The 15,977-nt window shown below is 62.6% G+C and overlaps 2 protein-coding genes across 2 annotated transcripts in view; both read right to left on the bottom strand.

The window, feature by feature from the left end:
• MIER2 (MIER family member 2) overlaps positions 1 to 15,977 on the bottom strand; it is a 993,207-nt gene that overhangs the window by 598,739 nt on the left and 378,491 nt on the right. The gene's annotated exons all lie outside the window — the stretch shown is intronic.
• EFNA2 (ephrin A2) lies at positions 1,731 to 15,700 on the bottom strand. Its single transcript, XM_030935078.1, has 4 exons — positions 15,561 to 15,700; positions 5,724 to 6,037; positions 3,005 to 3,070; positions 1,731 to 1,952 (listed from the first exon to the last, which is right to left on the bottom strand). Exons 1-4 carry the CDS (start codon positions 15,698 to 15,700, stop codon positions 1,831 to 1,833), a joined length of 642 nt encoding a protein of 213 aa, XP_030790938.1. The 3' UTR covers positions 1,731 to 1,830.

Here is a 15,977-nt window from a genome sequence, read left to right as displayed (position 1 = left end):
TTTGAGGCAGGGTCTTGCTTTGTTGCCCAAGCTGGAGTGCAGTGGTGTGATCATAGCTTCCTGCAGCCTCCACCTTCCGGGCTCAAGCCATCCTCCCACCTCAGCCTCCACCTTCCGGGCTCAAGCCATCCTCCCACCTCAGCGTCCCGAGCAGCTGGGTCTACAGTTGTGCACCACCACGCCGAGCCAGGCTGGAGTGCAAAGGCACGATCTCAGCTCACTGCAACGTCCACCTCCTGGGTTCAAGGGATTCTCCTGCCTCAGCCTCGTGAGTAGCTGAGATGACAGGTGTGCACCACCTCACCTGACTTTGTGTTTTTTTTTTTTTTTTTTTAGTAGAGACGGGGTTTCACCATGTTGGCCAGACTGGTTTCGAACTCCAGACCTCAAGTGATCCGCCCGCCTTGGCCTCCCAAAGTGCTGGGATCACAGGAGTAAACCACCACGCCTGGCATCCACCGCCAAATTAGGAATGCAAAAGTCTCCTTCAAGTAGGGCAAGGCCCCCACATACAGACACACGTGTTTGAGGTTTATGCTCATTTTATTATAAAAAAATACAGAATCCAAAGTGGATTGTGACGGGAGAGGGGAGGCCCGGTCGCCAGCTCCAGGCCTGGCAACGCGGCCCGCCCCGCCGACCCCCTACAAAAGCCCTCTGCCCACCCACCACCACCAGGCGTGCCTCGAGCTGCCGGCCGGCAGCCGTACACAATATATATTTATATATAATATATATAAAACACAGAATCAGGAAAGGCGGGTAGAAATATGAAATCCGTATAAATGCGTTGTTTCCTTCATTAAAGTGTCTTCGGGGAGGTGTTTCTTGTTTTTGGTTCCCTCCCTTTCGTCCTTTTTTTCTTTTTCTTAGAAACATTATCAGGTCACAGAGTCGAGGGAGGGGCTCTGACAGACGAAACGAGCTTATTGCAAAGTGCAGCTTCTACTCTAAAAGTCCACCCTACCCCCCCACCAAAATAAAAGACCCCCTAAGAAGGGCTGAAGAAACATAAATGGTCCAGTCCGTCCTCAGGAATACATGGAAAATAAAATCACAGTTTGCACTTGCTGGCTCTATTTACAGGACTAGAAGGTCTTCTCGGCCTCGGAGAGGACCGTGTGAGGCGGTGGGGACGGGTAGGGGGCTGTTTGCATCGGCCTAAGACATGGGGGGACTGTGATTCCGAAGGGCCAGCGCCCTGGGGCCAAACACTGGCTGGGAGGAAATTACCAGGAGGATGCGGGTGGGCGATAGGGTATGAGGGCCCCCCAACCACGATTAGGGGCGCTCACCATGCACCCCTTCCAGCTCGGACTCACCCAACCTGGAGCACCACGGAGGACCGTGGTGGGCTGTAGCCAGAGTCCCACAAGTGGGGTGCAGAGCAGAGAGGAGCAGCTGTGTTCCCGACCCCACGTTCTGCGTTCCCCTCCCCCAGGCCGGGGCACAGGGACCCCGCCCCGCTGCAATGGCAGGGAATAAATTAAATTAAAAACTCAAGTCTTTTTGATCCAACCATGAAAAATACACTTAACAAAAAATCGCCAAGAGGTTCCCGGGTTCTCCGACACCCCAGAGGAGATGGCTTGGCCAGGGGCTGCATCAACACCCCAGCCCCTCGGGCCTCAGGGGGGCTCTTGGTCCTCCCTGAGGGCTGGTCCTGGGGCGGGTGGATGGCCCCTGCCCGGCGGGGGCAGCACCAGTGGAGGGAGAAGCAGCGTCTCTATTTGGTCTCAGAGGCGGGGGCCGCAGCTGGGTCCGGAGGGCCGAGGTCAGGCGGTCCAGGTGGGCCCGTCCAGGCAGGGCCGACATCCTGCGAGGCTGGGACTAGGAACCCAGGAGGGTCCAGAGCAGGGGGATGGTGCTGAGGAAGAGGCGGCAGCCGCCTAGGCTGCTGCATGAGTTATTGCTGGTGAAGATCGGCTCAGGAGGCTCGTACAGGGTCTCATCTGGCGGTGGCAGAGAGAGCATGCTCAGCGGCGGCCCGAACCCCACTCGGCTGCTCCCGAGGTGCCGCCCAGCCTCAGGGTGCACATCTGCCCAACGGGCTCAAAACCCCACCAGACAGGCCCTCGGCTCCCTCTTGGTGCCATCCCTGATGCCCACTCCCCGGGCAGTCACTTGGCCTCAAGTGGGGGACCTGGCTGTTGAATTCAACATTCACTCTTTAATCTTTTTTTTGCATTATTATTGTTATTGTTGTTGTTGTTATTATTATTATTATTATTTGAGACGGAGTCTCACTGTTGCCAGGCTGGAGAGTAGTGGCACTATCTGGGCTCACTGTAACCTCCACCTCCCGGGTTCAAGGGATTCTCCTGCCTCAGCCTCCTGAGTAGCTGGGATTACAGGCACACGCCACCACGCCCAGCTACTTTTTGTATTTTTAGTAGAGACAGCGTTTCACCATGTTGGCCGGGATGGTCTCCATCTCTTGACCTTGTGATCCACCTGCCTCAGCCTCCCAAAGTGCTGGGATTATAGGCGTGAGCCACCGCGCCCTGCATGCTTTGTTTTTTTTTTTGTTTTTGTTTTGAGACGGAGTCTCGCTCTGCCGCCCAGGCTGGAGTGCGGTGGCCGGATCGGATCTCAGCTCACTGCAAGCTCCGCCTCCTGGGTTTACGCCATTCTCCTGCCTCAGCCTCCCGAGTAGCTGGGACTACAGGCGCCGCCACGTCGCGCCCAGCCCGGCATGCTTCACCCAGGCTGGAGTGCAGTGGCGTGATCTCGGCTCACTGCAGCCTCGGCCTCCTGGGCTCAAGTGATTCTCTCACCTCAGCCTCCCAATGTGCTGGGATTACAGGCGTGAGCCACTGCGTTCAGCCAACCTTCACTCTTGAAGTTATGACATATTTGTAAGATGGGGAAATCGAGGATGGGGCAAGGCAGGGCAAGATGGGGAAACCCGAGGCCCCCTGTCCTGGCTCTTCTGAACCAGGTTCTGTGGTTTTAGGACACAGGGGTGGGGGCCTGGATCCTGCCCGTTCCCCTGAGCACTTACTGGTGGGCCGCACATACACCTTCAGTCGTAGGCAGGGCCGGTCCACAGCATTAGGAGGCGTGGCCGCTAGAAGAGAGGGGATGGGGATGAGTGGGGAAGTGGCTCTTGGTGCCTGAGACCTCCTGGGGCTGTACTCCCTTCCCCACCTTGGTGAATCAACCCTAACCCCAGGTGGAGAGCCACCCATAAAACTCCTACTTGCACATCAAAGCCCCAGACACAATGCCCCCTGTTTCCCAGCAATCTTCTGCACATTTGCCCTGCCCCTCCCTCTATCCAATCCTGACTCCAAAACCTGGGAGTGTGTGTGTTTTTGTTCTGCTCTGCCTCACCCCAGGGCAGCACAGGGTGAGCTCAGAAAATGATGTATTTGTTTTCAAGCAATCAGCAAAGAGGTGATGTATTAATAGTCAAATGATTGACCTGGGTTCAAATCTCTGCCCTCTGAGAGCCTGTGGACAAGTCGCTCCCTCTCTGGGCCTCGCCTGGCAACACAGAGTCTCTGGGAAATTGTGTGTGTGTGTGTGTGTGTGTGTGTGTGTGTGTGTGTGTGTGTGTGTGTGTAATCGAGTTTTGCTCTTGCCACCCAGGCTGCAGTGCAATGGCATGACCTCAGCTCACTGCAACCTCCGCCTCCCGGGTTCAAGTGATTCTCCTGCCTCGGCCTCCCAAGCAACTAGGATTACAAATGTGTGCCACCATGCCTGGCTAATTTTTGTATTTTTAGTAGAGATGAGGTTTCACCATGTTGGCCGGGCTGGTCTTGAACTCCTGACCTCAGGTGATCCGCCCGCCTCGGCAGCCCAAAGTGCTCGGATTACCGGCGTGAGCCCCTGCATCTGGCCGTGAAAGATTATTTCCATACGGTTCTTATGCCCAAAATTCCAGCATCACTGCCCCTGCTTCTGGGCCCACAGAAGCCTCCTGGCGTGTAGTGGGGGCGTCCGCAAGCATCAGGAGAGGAAGAAAAGGACGCCTGAAGCCAGGGCCACTGGGGTGTGCACGCGTGTGGACAATTGAACAGGGGTGGGTCCACGTGCACGCACACATGGATGTGGTCTTGCTGCCTCTGCCGGGCCCAGGGCGCCCAACGGCCTGGCACTCATGGCCACCACCTCTGCCTGCCCCCTAGAAGCCCCTCACACTGGAAGATGAAGATAAAAAGCACATAATAAAAATAACATTCGTCACAGAGATAGGACGAATAATTACAATAATTATCTTTATGAAACTGCCGTCTCAGAAAGAAAAACATAATTTTTCTTATATTATGGGGACTTAATTTAAACACCTTCCCCCACTCCCCGACCCGCTTCTTCCTTGAATTAAAAGGGAAAAATCCAACTAGAGCAGAGAAAGGAGACAATGGGGCCTTGTAAAGTTTAATTTCACACAGCAGGAGCTGGGTGTCAAGGCAGTGGTCCCCCTGCAGCCTGGGGACACAGACCTCAGATCCCCCACCCCACTCCCCATCCCTTAGGCCCTAAGATGCTGAGAAACCAGGGTCCCCACTCCACGGGAATCCCTCAGTCTCAGTGCCACGGCAGAAGCCACCAGTGTGACGCCATCATCTCTATTTCGGGTGGGCAGTGGCTGGACCCCACATTCCCCACCAAGGTCACAGATATCATGGCCAAGCAGGACCGGGACTCTGAATGGCGCTGCTGTGTTCCCCACCTTCCGCTGGCCTTTCATGGGGACGAAAAGGCCACCTTGGAACCCTCTGATGTGCAGCAGGGACCAGCAGCCTCCCTAAGCCCGGCCCACCATGGGGTCCTGCAGGTGTGAAACTCTCCAAGGCTGCTGCTACCCAACCTTCAGATGAAGAGCCCACGGTCCTCAGGGATTCTCCAAGCCTGGCATGAGTCCCAGGGAGATGCGGGGGTGGGTGCGGGGTGGGGAGGACCTGGAGACCCCTACCCAGTCTGGGTGCGGCTGGTGCTGCAGAGGCCCTGTGGGGTTTTTTCTTCTTTTAAAGACAGGGTCTCACTCTGCCATCCAGGCTGGAGTGCAGTGGAGTGACCAGAGCTCACGCACTCCAAGCAGCCCTCCCACCTCAGCCCCCCGTACAGCTGGGACCACAGGCCCAAGTCACCATGCCCAGCTGACTGGTTTTATGTTTTTGTAGAGAGAAGGTCTCCCTAGGTTGTCCATTATGGTCTCAAACTCGTGGCCTCAAGTGATCCTCCCGCCTAGGCCTCCCAAAGTGCTAGGATTGCAGGAGTAAGCCCCAGCACCCAGCCTAGCTGTGGCTTCCACCATGCTCCCCTCCCCTGCTGGGCTCTGGACGCCTCAGTTTCCCTCCTCAGTGGGCTGGGGCGCGGGCACCCTGGTCTTGCTGTCGGGAAGGTGAGACAGGTCTATTGGTCCAACCACCAAGTGGTCTGAGCTGTAGGCCCAAGGTCACAATAGTGCAGCCTCAGTCCCCCTCCAAGCCTGTTTCCCCATCTGCAACGAGGGACGAGGACAGTCCTGGCCTCCCAGGATGGTTGGGAGGATGGCGGGTCCATCATGCACTTGACACCTTGGGGGTCAGTGGCCAGCGCCGGCCGCGTCCCCACTCCGCTGCCCCGCCCACTCCCCGGCCCCACCCCACGGCCCCGCCCACTCCCGGCCCCGCCCACCCTACACCGCCCACTCCCGGCCCCACCCCGCTGCCCCGCCCACTCCCGGCCCCACCCCCGCGACCCCCTGGCAGCCCCGGCCCGACCCCACCTACAGATGTAGTAATACTCGTGGCCGGGCCGGAACTCGAAGCCCAGGGAGAAGGGCGTGAAGAGCTGGAACTTCTCCGAGAACTTGAGCGGCCCCCCGGGCGCGGCCGGCCGGTTGCACTCCCAGCGCTTGAAGCCGCGCTGGCGGTGGTCGCAGGAGGCGTGGCCCTCGCCGTTGACCATGTACAGCACGTAGTGCTCCATGCGCTCGGCCGGCGGCAGCGGCGCCCCGTAGTGCGGGCAGTAGATGTCCAGGTAGTCGTTGATGCTCACCTCCACCGTGTAGCCCCCGCCGTCGTCCCCCTCGCCTGCGTGGAACCTGCGGGGACGGGGCGGCCAGAGGTCAGCGCCGGGAGCGAGGAACGGGACACGGGTCAGGGTGCGCGGGGAGGGCCGGGGTCAGGAGCACGGGGGATGGATCAGGGTGCAGGATCAGGGGTCAGGAGCACGGGGGACGGGTCAGGGTGCGCCAGGGTGGCCGGGGTCAGGGGACAGGAGCACGAGGGACGGGTCAGGGTGCGCGGAGAGGGACGGGTCAGGGGACAGGTGCACGAGGAAGTCAGGCCGGGGAATGGGGGAGGGTCAGTTCGCAAGGTGGACTCAGCCTGGGGCCCTGAATGGTGATAGCGGCCAGCAGGTGGAGTTGCACACCCCGGTCACGGCGGGCTTCAAGGTTGGCAGTCAACGGTCTCTTGCCTGGCACTGCCCCCCCACCTCCTGCCTCAGTGTCCCCAACAGCCCCACGGCAGGGCCAGCAGTGAGGTGGGTGTCCAGGCAGGTGACATCTGGACCCCTGGGTGCAAAGGGCCGGCGTGGGGTTCCTGACTCCGGGCCTCTGCACAAGCTGTCTCTCCACTGAGAATTCCCTCTCCAGACACTTAGCATCTACCTAACATGCTTAACATCTGTGCCGCCTTCTCCAGGCAGCCCCCAGCCCTGCTTTCCTTCTGCACTCCTGCCTGTTGAGAAGGATGGGGGCAGGGTGGGGGACACAAGTAGGGCGTTCCAGCTTGCTCTGGGGCAAGCTCTGCCCCCACCCTGGCCTCAGTTTCCCCAAAGAGAATGGGGCTTGATGTGAAGAATCCCCACACCCTCCTCTCAGCACCCCCAAAGTTCCACCCGCCACACCCCCCCCCCCGCAGCCCCCCAGAGTTCCACCCGCCGCCCAGTTTGGAGGCATCCTGGGCTCCACTCCCAGCCCCAACACTGCCCTCCTGTGTGACCCTGTGAGCCCCACACCACCCCCCTCCTATCTAGAACCCAAAAACCTCCTGAGCTCCGAGCCCCGGAATCCAGTGGCCTCCTGGTCTCCCTCCTGGGTGCCTGCACTCCTGACACCTCAGTCCCCTAGCCCTGCCTCCAAGCCTTTACCCTGAGGTCCCCCAGACACAGCCCGCAGGCCCCTACCTCCAGGGAGCCCCCTGACCCAGCCTCGTCTGTGAGGATAGAGGTCAGTCGAGGGAGGGACCGGCGGCTCCCCTTCCCTTACTGCCTCAGGCGATGGTGGCAGGAGTCCTTAGATCTTCCGGCTGTGTTCCCCAGGGTCCCTGTCATGTAACCGGCGGCCCAGACCAAGCGGGGCACCAGGGGGGCCCTGAGAGGGGCTCATTAGCACATAAAAGACTTGAACAGGCCGGGCGCGGTGGCTCAAGCCTGTAATCCCAGCACTTTGGGAGGCCGAGACGGGCGGATCACGAGGTCAGGAGATCGAGACCATCCTGGCTAACACGGTGAAACCCCGTCTCTACTAAAAATACAAAAACTAGCTGGGCGAGGTGGCGGGCGCCTGTAGTCCCAGCTACTCGGGAGGCTGAGGCAGGAGAATGGCGTAAACCCGGGAGGCGGAGCTTGCAGTGAGCTGAGATCCGGCCACTGCACTCCAGTCCGGGCAACAGAGCGAGACTCCGCCTCAAAAAAAAAAAAAAAAAAAAAAAAAAAAAAAAAAAGACTTGAACAGGGAGGAATGGGGGGGTCCCCCACACCGCTCCTGCCTCCTCCCTCCCTGCACAGGCAGGGGAAACTGAGGCCCCATCAGAGTTGGCAGCACGTGGGCGCAGGCTGCTCCAATCCCGGCCCTGGCACTGCCTCTGGGCCTGGCACAGCCACCGCCACCCTGGTCTGCAGGGGTGAGTCCACCACCGGCCCCACGCCGGGTGCACTAATTGGCACAGCAGCTCGAGAGAGGTTGGTGGAATTATCAGATGGCATCGGCCCGGCCCCCCGCCACCCTGAGATGCCGCGCCAGGTGGGGCTGAGGGTTCCTGGGTCTCCAGGGGTGAGAAGGGGCAGGCAGGCCTGCTCACTCGCACCTCAGTTTCCCCACTAGTGATCCGGCATGAAGATCTCCAGAGCAAAGAATTTCAAGGCAGGGGGGGCAGAGGCGGTGAAGTCACCCTCCAGCCCTTCCCTACCTGGTTGGATTCGTCCAGGGACGGAGAGCTTCCCGGGCCTCCTTCATCATCCCTGTGGGCCCAGCACAGAGGACAGTAGGAGGGGGTGTTGCAGGGAAATCTCCCCAGGGAACCAGGCTTGGGGGGCAGGGGTCCGTCCAGGGCTTCGGAACCTTGCAGTTCTGGGCTAGGGTCTGGATTTCAGCCCTTGGGTCTCGAGGCCCATTCTCCTCTCAGAGGCTCCCTTTCCCCTCTGTGCAAGAGGATGGTCCTCCCGGCTGTTGGACACTCGGGGTGCGTCCGCACAGATGCGGGGGCAGCCCCCAAACAGGCTCAGATGGAAACGGCTTGACCTTGGCCCACCCCTCGGGCTACCCCATTGGCCGGCCGGGCACAGGCGTCTCATTGACCCGCTGGCCCCTCGGGCACGATCGATGCAGAAGCTGCTCCAGCCTTTTTGAAGTCATTTTCGTTCCTGCCCAGCCCAAGTGAAAGCCCATTGATCAGGCAGTCGATGGCAGCCAGGCTCAGCTCCCACCTGGGACTGCCCACACCCAGGTCACCCTGCAGGGGAGGCCTCCGTGGAGGAACCACAGGGACGTCTGGGCTCCCCACCGCCCTCTGGCCTCAGTTTCCCCTCCTGTCCCAGCAGTGATCCCCAGGGAGCCACATTCAACCCAAAAAAGGAACCTGGCTCCTAGCAGGAGGCTTCGTGAGACAGAGCAGCCTCGGAAGGTGGGCCCACAGCACTAGCCCTGTCGGTCCCCCTCCGGCCTCTTGGTTCCCCAATGGTGCCTCCTTCCCCGGCGTCTGACACCACCGTGTTCTCTCCTCCCGTGTTGCCTTCGGTAAAACGTCAGAGACCAAGGCTTCTGTGTGGCTGAGCGGCCGGGTGCCGAGGCCCCTCCAGGATGTAGCGAGGGTCTGCCAGGGCCCAGCCTCCCCATATCCCAAGCTCGCTCCTCTGAATGCAAAGCAGACCCTGTAACACGTCGGCAGCGGCTCAAACCCCTCCATCCATTCTTGATCCTCAGAATAAAATGTACACCCCTCCAGGCCTATATGGCCCATCCGCTCCACCCTCCTCATCCTCCTCTCTCCAAGACTCCTCCCTTCCAGCCACACCAGCCTCCCAGCTGTTCCTGTTCCCACTGCCTGCAGTGCTGTTCCCTGTGCCCCGCCCCATATCACATCTGTTCCTTTACAGGGTTTGCTGTCTGAATCCTGGACCCTGAGGTTGGCCTCCTCTGTCCCTTCCCCAGGGCCCTACACAGGCCCTGCATACAGTGGCACTCAATATGTGTTTCTTGCCTGAACGAGTGAATTAAAAAGGTCAAAAGGTGAGGACTTTGAAATGCCAGAGTTGTCGGCAGCAGCCCGCAGGTGTGTGTGTTGGGGGGCAGGTCCTAGGGGAACCCCCACCCCCAGCTCTGGCTGCTGGCGTGGGGCCATTTTTTTCCCTTTGCGTCTCTGAAACAGTGGCGGCCTTGCTGTGTTGGCGTTCCCAGTTCCAAGTTGGCGAGCGAGCCTGAGGCGGGCGCGTTGCCCCTGTTCAGGGTGGCGCCTGCAGCGGGGAGGGGGCCCCCACCCCAAAACTGCGCCTGGGGAGAGGCAGACAAAGCCTTAGCTTCCTCCATTAGTGATAAAGTCTCGATATGCAAATCCTCTCTGGGAGCAGCAGAGAGAGACTGAAATTCTCACTAAGGGGTTAATGACTGAATTGGGATTTTTCCCAGACAGAGCGGGGTGGCAGCTTTTACTCCTCCGGGTTCCCTCTGCCGGCCACACCTTCCCCCCACGCTTGCTCAACCTGCGGGTGCCCAAGTCCACGCCTCCAGGCAGCCCTCCAGGCCCCAGGCAGAGCCTCACCTAGGCAGAGCCTCACCTAGGCAGAGCCTCACCCTGCTGCCCACCCGGGCGGGCCTCCCAGCTGTCACCCGCTTCCAGCAAGCGGCCTGGAGCTAATTAGCTCCAATCGGGCAATTGTCAAGTCATTAGACGCTAATAGCTAAGCGACTAATTAGGAATCTCACCCAGAACTGGGTTGGGGGTGGGCTGGGCCGCCTTCCAGGACTGGAAACTGAGGCAGCGGTGTGGCCAGCAGCCAGGACCCCGTTGCGTGGGCAGGTGGACGCCTGCGCCCGTCCCCATCTCTCTTCCAAGGTAGAGAAGCTCCCGGGGAGGCCCAGGCCAGCCAGATGAGCAGGCAGTCCGGGTCCTGAGGCCCAGCGTGGGGCTGAGGTCGCCCATCCCCTCCTGCCACCCCCAGCAAGACCTGCTGGGATGACAGCACCCACACCAGCAACCACACCTGGCTTTTCCAGGAACAAAAGAGATGTCCCCCGTGACTGAGGTCTGGCGCTTTTCCTCCTGCCCAGGACCTGGGTGGGACCTGAATGGAAATCAGTCCCCAGGATGGTGCAGGGTCTGCCTGAGAAAGGACAAGTATGGCCTTGTGGTGCATGAGGGTAAACTGAGGCAGGGCCCTAGAAATGAAGCAAAAGAGGAAAAATGCAACCGGAGGGAAAGGTAGACCGGGCAGGGTCAGCCCCGCCTGGGCCTCCATCACCGTGGGCGTGGGTGGCCCCGGTACAGAGTGCAACAGGCGCAGTTGCTGTCAGTCACCCGCCTTCTGGCCCCTCCCAGGGCTGTTCCTGGCTCCCCTGGGCCTGCCCCAGGTGGGGACACCTGGACTGTGCCCAACTTCCGGGTGGCCTTGGGTGAGTCACCATCTCTCAGGGTCTTGGCTGCTCTGTCCATAAAGTGGGGGCCACCGACTCACAGGGCAGGCGGACGAGGGATGCACGGAGGTGGGGGGGCATGCCACTGAGTCTCTTGGCCAGACCTCACACCAGCCTGGTCTGGGAGCAGGCGTGGCACGAGCCCCCCCACCAGGGCCGGCTCGGCCACAGAGTTCAAACGCCTGCTTGAGGTTAAAGCAAAAACCCCGCCGGCTCGTCTGGTCCTCCGCAGGCTCCCAGCCGTGTGTCTGGGGCGACGGGTACGGTGGGCACAGGGACGGGAGGGGCTCAGCCCTTCCCCCAGCAAGGTACAAAGCCCAGCTTTCCCTGAGGACCCATCTGCAAAAGAGGCTGGTCCCACACACAGGACCGCGGGGCAAGGCCTGGCGCATCCCGGTTCCTGAGGAGGAGAGAAGCCATGTCCCAGGGAACACACGGCCACCGGGGCAGGACCCTCGTGGATGACAAGGTGACCACCAGCTCCACAGAAACGCTGCCATCCAGACCCCCATGAATGCACAACCCGCTGCCTCCGCTGTGACCCTGAGGGACCCACGTTGGGCCGGTCCCCTGCAGACCTGTGGAGACGTCAGCCCAGAGACGGGGGGAGGTCAAATCCCACTGCGTTCACGACCCCCCACCACAGAGCCTCTGTTCCCTTCTCTGCAAACTGAGGCCGCCCAGGGAGGCCCGAGGTGGAGGCGGACGCCTGGGCCACTCATGGCACCCCAGGATGCGCAGAGATGGGGCAGACAGAGATCAAAGAGACTGTGAGACAAAGAGACCATGGAGCCTCGGCGGAAACCTCCTCCCCACCACAGGATCTGCCTCGGTTTCCCTTCTGGGGAGGGGACGCTAAACCCCTGGGACCACCCTCAGGCCTTTGCCCGTGCACACCAGGCCCTATCAGACGAGCTGCACCCACCGCAGGGCTCCGTCACCCCTGCTTCACGGAGCAGGCCTGGGGACTCCAGGCTGCTGAGCCACCTGCCCGACGTCACGGCCAGAGAGTCTGGGCACCCCACGGCCTCCAGGACCCCATCCTCAGACCCCGAATCCCCCAGGCCCACCGCCCGGCTCTCCTAGCCCCCCAGTGCCGAGTGGACCAGCTTCCCTCAAACAAAACAAAAAACCCTCATGCAGCAAAACACGGCATCACCCCCTTCGAAGCTGCCTCCCCCAGAGGCCGAGGGATGCCGGCGGAGCCACGGGGAGCAGGATGCCACATTGACCTCGGCCCTCTGCCGGGGGGGCAGCTCCTCCCTCGGGGACCGAGCCCTCGCCCAGGTCACCGTTTTCCAACTGGTGTTTGAGGGGAGCCCAGCTGCTGTTCACACCTGAGGGCCACTGGGTCCGTGGGGAACCCCAGGAGGGTGGCCGAAGCCCAGAGATGCCTGGTGTGGGCAGGCGCCCACCCAGTGCCCGCAGCCCAGTCCACATGGCTGCAGATTTCCAATAAGAAGGTGAGGACTCCCGGGGACCGCAGGCCCCTGCGTCCACCCTGCTCTGAGGTTCAATGGCCGTCTGCACTTGGGCCCTGGTCCCATCCCCAGGGGATGGAGAAGAGGTAGGGCCAGCAGCGGGGTTGCTGTGGACTGTGCCAGGGCCACCACTGCCCCCACACTGCAAGCCCTCTGACAGCCAGTGCTGCCCCCAGGCAGACACGCTTACATGCACCCCACACACAGACACGTACACACACCTGCACTCCATGCAGACAAAATGCATGCATGCCACAGGCAGACACGCACAGGGACCTCGGACACTGCAGACGCTCTGTGTACGGACACACACATGCAAACACGGGTGCCATACACAGGCACACTCATGCACACACACATGCACCTCATATGCAATCACGCAGACACGTGCAAACACGCCAGAGCTGTGCCCTGTGGCTTCACGCAGCCTCCTGCCACACACAGACACATGTAACCTGCAGCCGGCTATGACTCCAAGGCGTACCTGCACACCACCTCCTCCCCCGCCCCACACGCAAACACACAGGAGCAGCCGTGGGAATGCACACGCGGTGTCGTGAGCAGGGCAGGTGAGGGCAGCTGGCCAGGTCCAAGCCCCGGACGCCCCAGCCCAATGCGGCCTGGCTGGGAACAGGCCCAGAGACGCCTAGCTGCCAGCTCAGGTGTATCCAGCCCAGGTGGGGGGTGGGTCGGACAGACGCTGTGCAGTCACCAGTGGGGGTGGCAGGGCCGGCTGGCCAGACCACCGAACGGGGCCCCACCTTATAGCGGCTCGAGGAGGTGGGTGCGGGGCCCCCTGGGTGCAGGCAGCGCACCTCACAGCAGGGAGGGTGTGATGTGGAAACAGACCAGTTATTGCCTGGGCACAAGTGCCAGGCCAATGGGCAGAAGGGGCAGCCGGTGATGCTGCGGCACTGCCTGGGCCTGCGGGCCCATCAAGCACACGGAAGCACACGGTCCCGTGGTGCCCACGCTGCTGTCTGCCCCCCATCGCAGCCGCCCCCATCTCCCAGTGCCTTTCTGTAGGCCGCTCTCAAAGACTCGGGGTCCCTGCATCCCCCACACATCTGCCCGACCCCATCATCCCTCCCTGGCCAGCCCAGCCTCATACAGGCCTGCTGGCTGATGCCACTCCTCTCCCCAGGCCGATGCCCCTCCACAGAGTCCCCTTGGATACGGAGGCCCAGTGCCACCCCCTGCCATGCCCGACACCCCGCCACGCAGGCACAGGTCACGGGTAGGTGCCCTGGACACCAGATCTGATAACTGCAGAGACCCCCGATGTCGGCAACGAAGCCCCGATTCTGGCCGGATCCCGGCTTCCCAGGAAGGTGCTCACCCAGCCCTGGGCCCCACTGCAGGGTGTCAGCTCCGTTCCCAGCAACCCTGGACACCGCAGGCAGGAGAGGAAGGAGGAGGAGGCAGCCCTGGTGCTGCCCAGGTCGGCTGTTCAGACCAGCAAGGCCGTTCTCTCGGGCAGCAGTCTGAGCTGGGCAACCAGGTCAGACCCGGAGCAACAGGAGGTGGCTGGGCCAAGCCAGGCATTGGGGAGGCCACTTCCTTCCCCCGGCCGGGGGTCCTGCCCACAGCCTGCAGCCTGCAGCCCTGTGGCAGGTGGGGCAGCAGGGCGGCCCTGGCGACCCCCTTCCTCCCCCGGTTCCCGGGTCCTCCTGTGTTTGGCGTTTGCTAGAACAAAGGACAGGCCATGCTGGGGACGGGAGATTCCGCAGCTGAAACCAAAAACTTGGGCCAGGGAAGCGCTGCCCGCTGGACTCCCCGCACGGCCAGCGACAGCCTTAATCAAACCCACATGTGACCAGCACAGTGGGCGGCTCAGGGACCCGCTCTGAGGTGGGCCAGCCATCTCCCAGTGGCCCAGGGTCCCTGCCCTCAGCCCCCAGGGGCCCGACCTGAGGCTGTCGACCATGGTGGGGGGTGGGCCTGTGCGTGTTCCCCACCCCCACGGCGGAACACGGGCCGCCCTTGTCCCCGAGCCCGCCTCAAAGAGGCCCGTTCATGCAACTTTCCTCCCGGGGACCGAGGACAGCAGGAGACAGCGGGGACAAGGAGGGATGGCGGGCTCCGGAGGGCGGCTGGGTCGGCACAGGAAGCGGCTGGAAAACGGAGAGAAAGTGACCAGTGGCAGAAGAGTGAGGGGGCCGCCTTGGCCCCTGATGTGCAGCTCTGCGTGCCTTGGGAAGACGGTGACACCCTGAGTGCTGGGGCTGACTCCCTCCAGAGCCCCAGGACCCCCAAAGCCCCGGCTCCCACGGGACCCCCAGGGAAGCCGCAGCCTGCCCCAGTCTTGGAGACCCTGGGATGACTCCGAGGGTTCTGCCGATGTCCAGGCCATGGCCAGGCCCCGGCAAACTTTTCTTGCTCTGACCAACGGGGGCTTCTCCTGTCCCCCACATTGTGCCTGGCCCGGACCTGGTTCAAAACACGGTGGCCTGCGGCAGGCGGGTGGGGCATCTCGGCCGGGCGTGGCAGGCAGGGCACTGGGCCACCTGGGTCCCGCCCCAAGTCCCCCCTTTGCATGACCTTGAGCCAGCCCCTCATTCCCTCTGCACCTCAGTTTCCCGGTCAGCGCCCAGAGGACAGGAGAGGACTCCATCCCACTGCCCCTCCAGGGGCTGACCCCCAGCTCCCCCACCCCTCAGTCTCCTTTCAAAGCTGGGTCCTTGGCCCCCTGCAGTGAAGCAGATGCTGGGTCCCGAGGGAGGGACACTCCAACTTCCCCAAGTTCATCTGGGGACCTGCGGGCAGGACGTCCCCACAGATCCCTCGAGGGCCACAGTCCCCCACCTCCGGTGCCAAGGTCCCCAGAGATCCCCACCAAATGCGAAACCTAGAAGGCTCCCCAGAGAGGCGGGTGGATCAGGGGTCCCCCAAGTCCAGGCAGGCAACTCAGGGGCTACCCGGCATCAGAGGGTGTCAGAGGGGTTCCCCAAACTCCAGGAGACGTCAGCGCTCTTGGGGATGTGGGATGCGAATCCCCAAAGTCCGCAGGGCAATGGGGCGCCACGGGGGAGGCAGGTGCGAAAAGGGTGAGTCCCCCAAACTCCGGGGGGCCGAAACTCCCTGGGGGGCTCCCTCGGGAACCGGGCGCCCGTATCCCCGAGGCGGCGCGCGCGTAGGGGGCGCCCGGAGCTCGGGGAACGCGAGGCCGGGCGCGGCGTGGGGGACGTTGGGGGGGTCTCCGGGCGCCCCCCGCGCGCGGCCGCGCTCACCTGGGGTTGCTGCGGTTCCAGTAGACGGCGTAGCGGTCCGAGTTGGCGCGGGCGGCGTCCTCGGCGCGCGCGAAGGGCGGCGGCGGCAGCGGTAACAGCAGGAGCAGCAGCGGGAGCAGCGGGCGCTGCGCGGGCGCCATGGCCCCGGTCCGGCCGCCGCGCTCGCTCTCCCGGCCGCCGCCTGCCAGCCGTCTCCGCCTCCTCCGCCGCCGCCGAGCGGGCGGGCGGAGGGCGGGCGGGAGGAGGGCGCGGCGGCGCTTGGAGATCCCCGGCCGCCCCCGCCTCCGCGCGCGCGACCTCGGGCGCCGAGAAGTCAGGCGGCGGCGGGGCGGGGCGCCGGGGTCGCCCCGGGCGCGGGACCCGGCCGCGCGGACTGTCGGAGCGCGGGCCGCCGCCGCCGCACCCGCCGGGGAGGGG

This window comes from Rhinopithecus roxellana, chromosome 8, assembly GCF_007565055.1.
Source record: "Rhinopithecus roxellana isolate Shanxi Qingling chromosome 8, ASM756505v1, whole genome shotgun sequence".
NCBI lineage: Eukaryota > Metazoa > Chordata > Mammalia > Primates > Cercopithecidae > Rhinopithecus > Rhinopithecus roxellana.
Note: the sequence above shows the minus strand (reverse complement) of the source record. Positions and strands in the feature narration are given on the sequence as shown.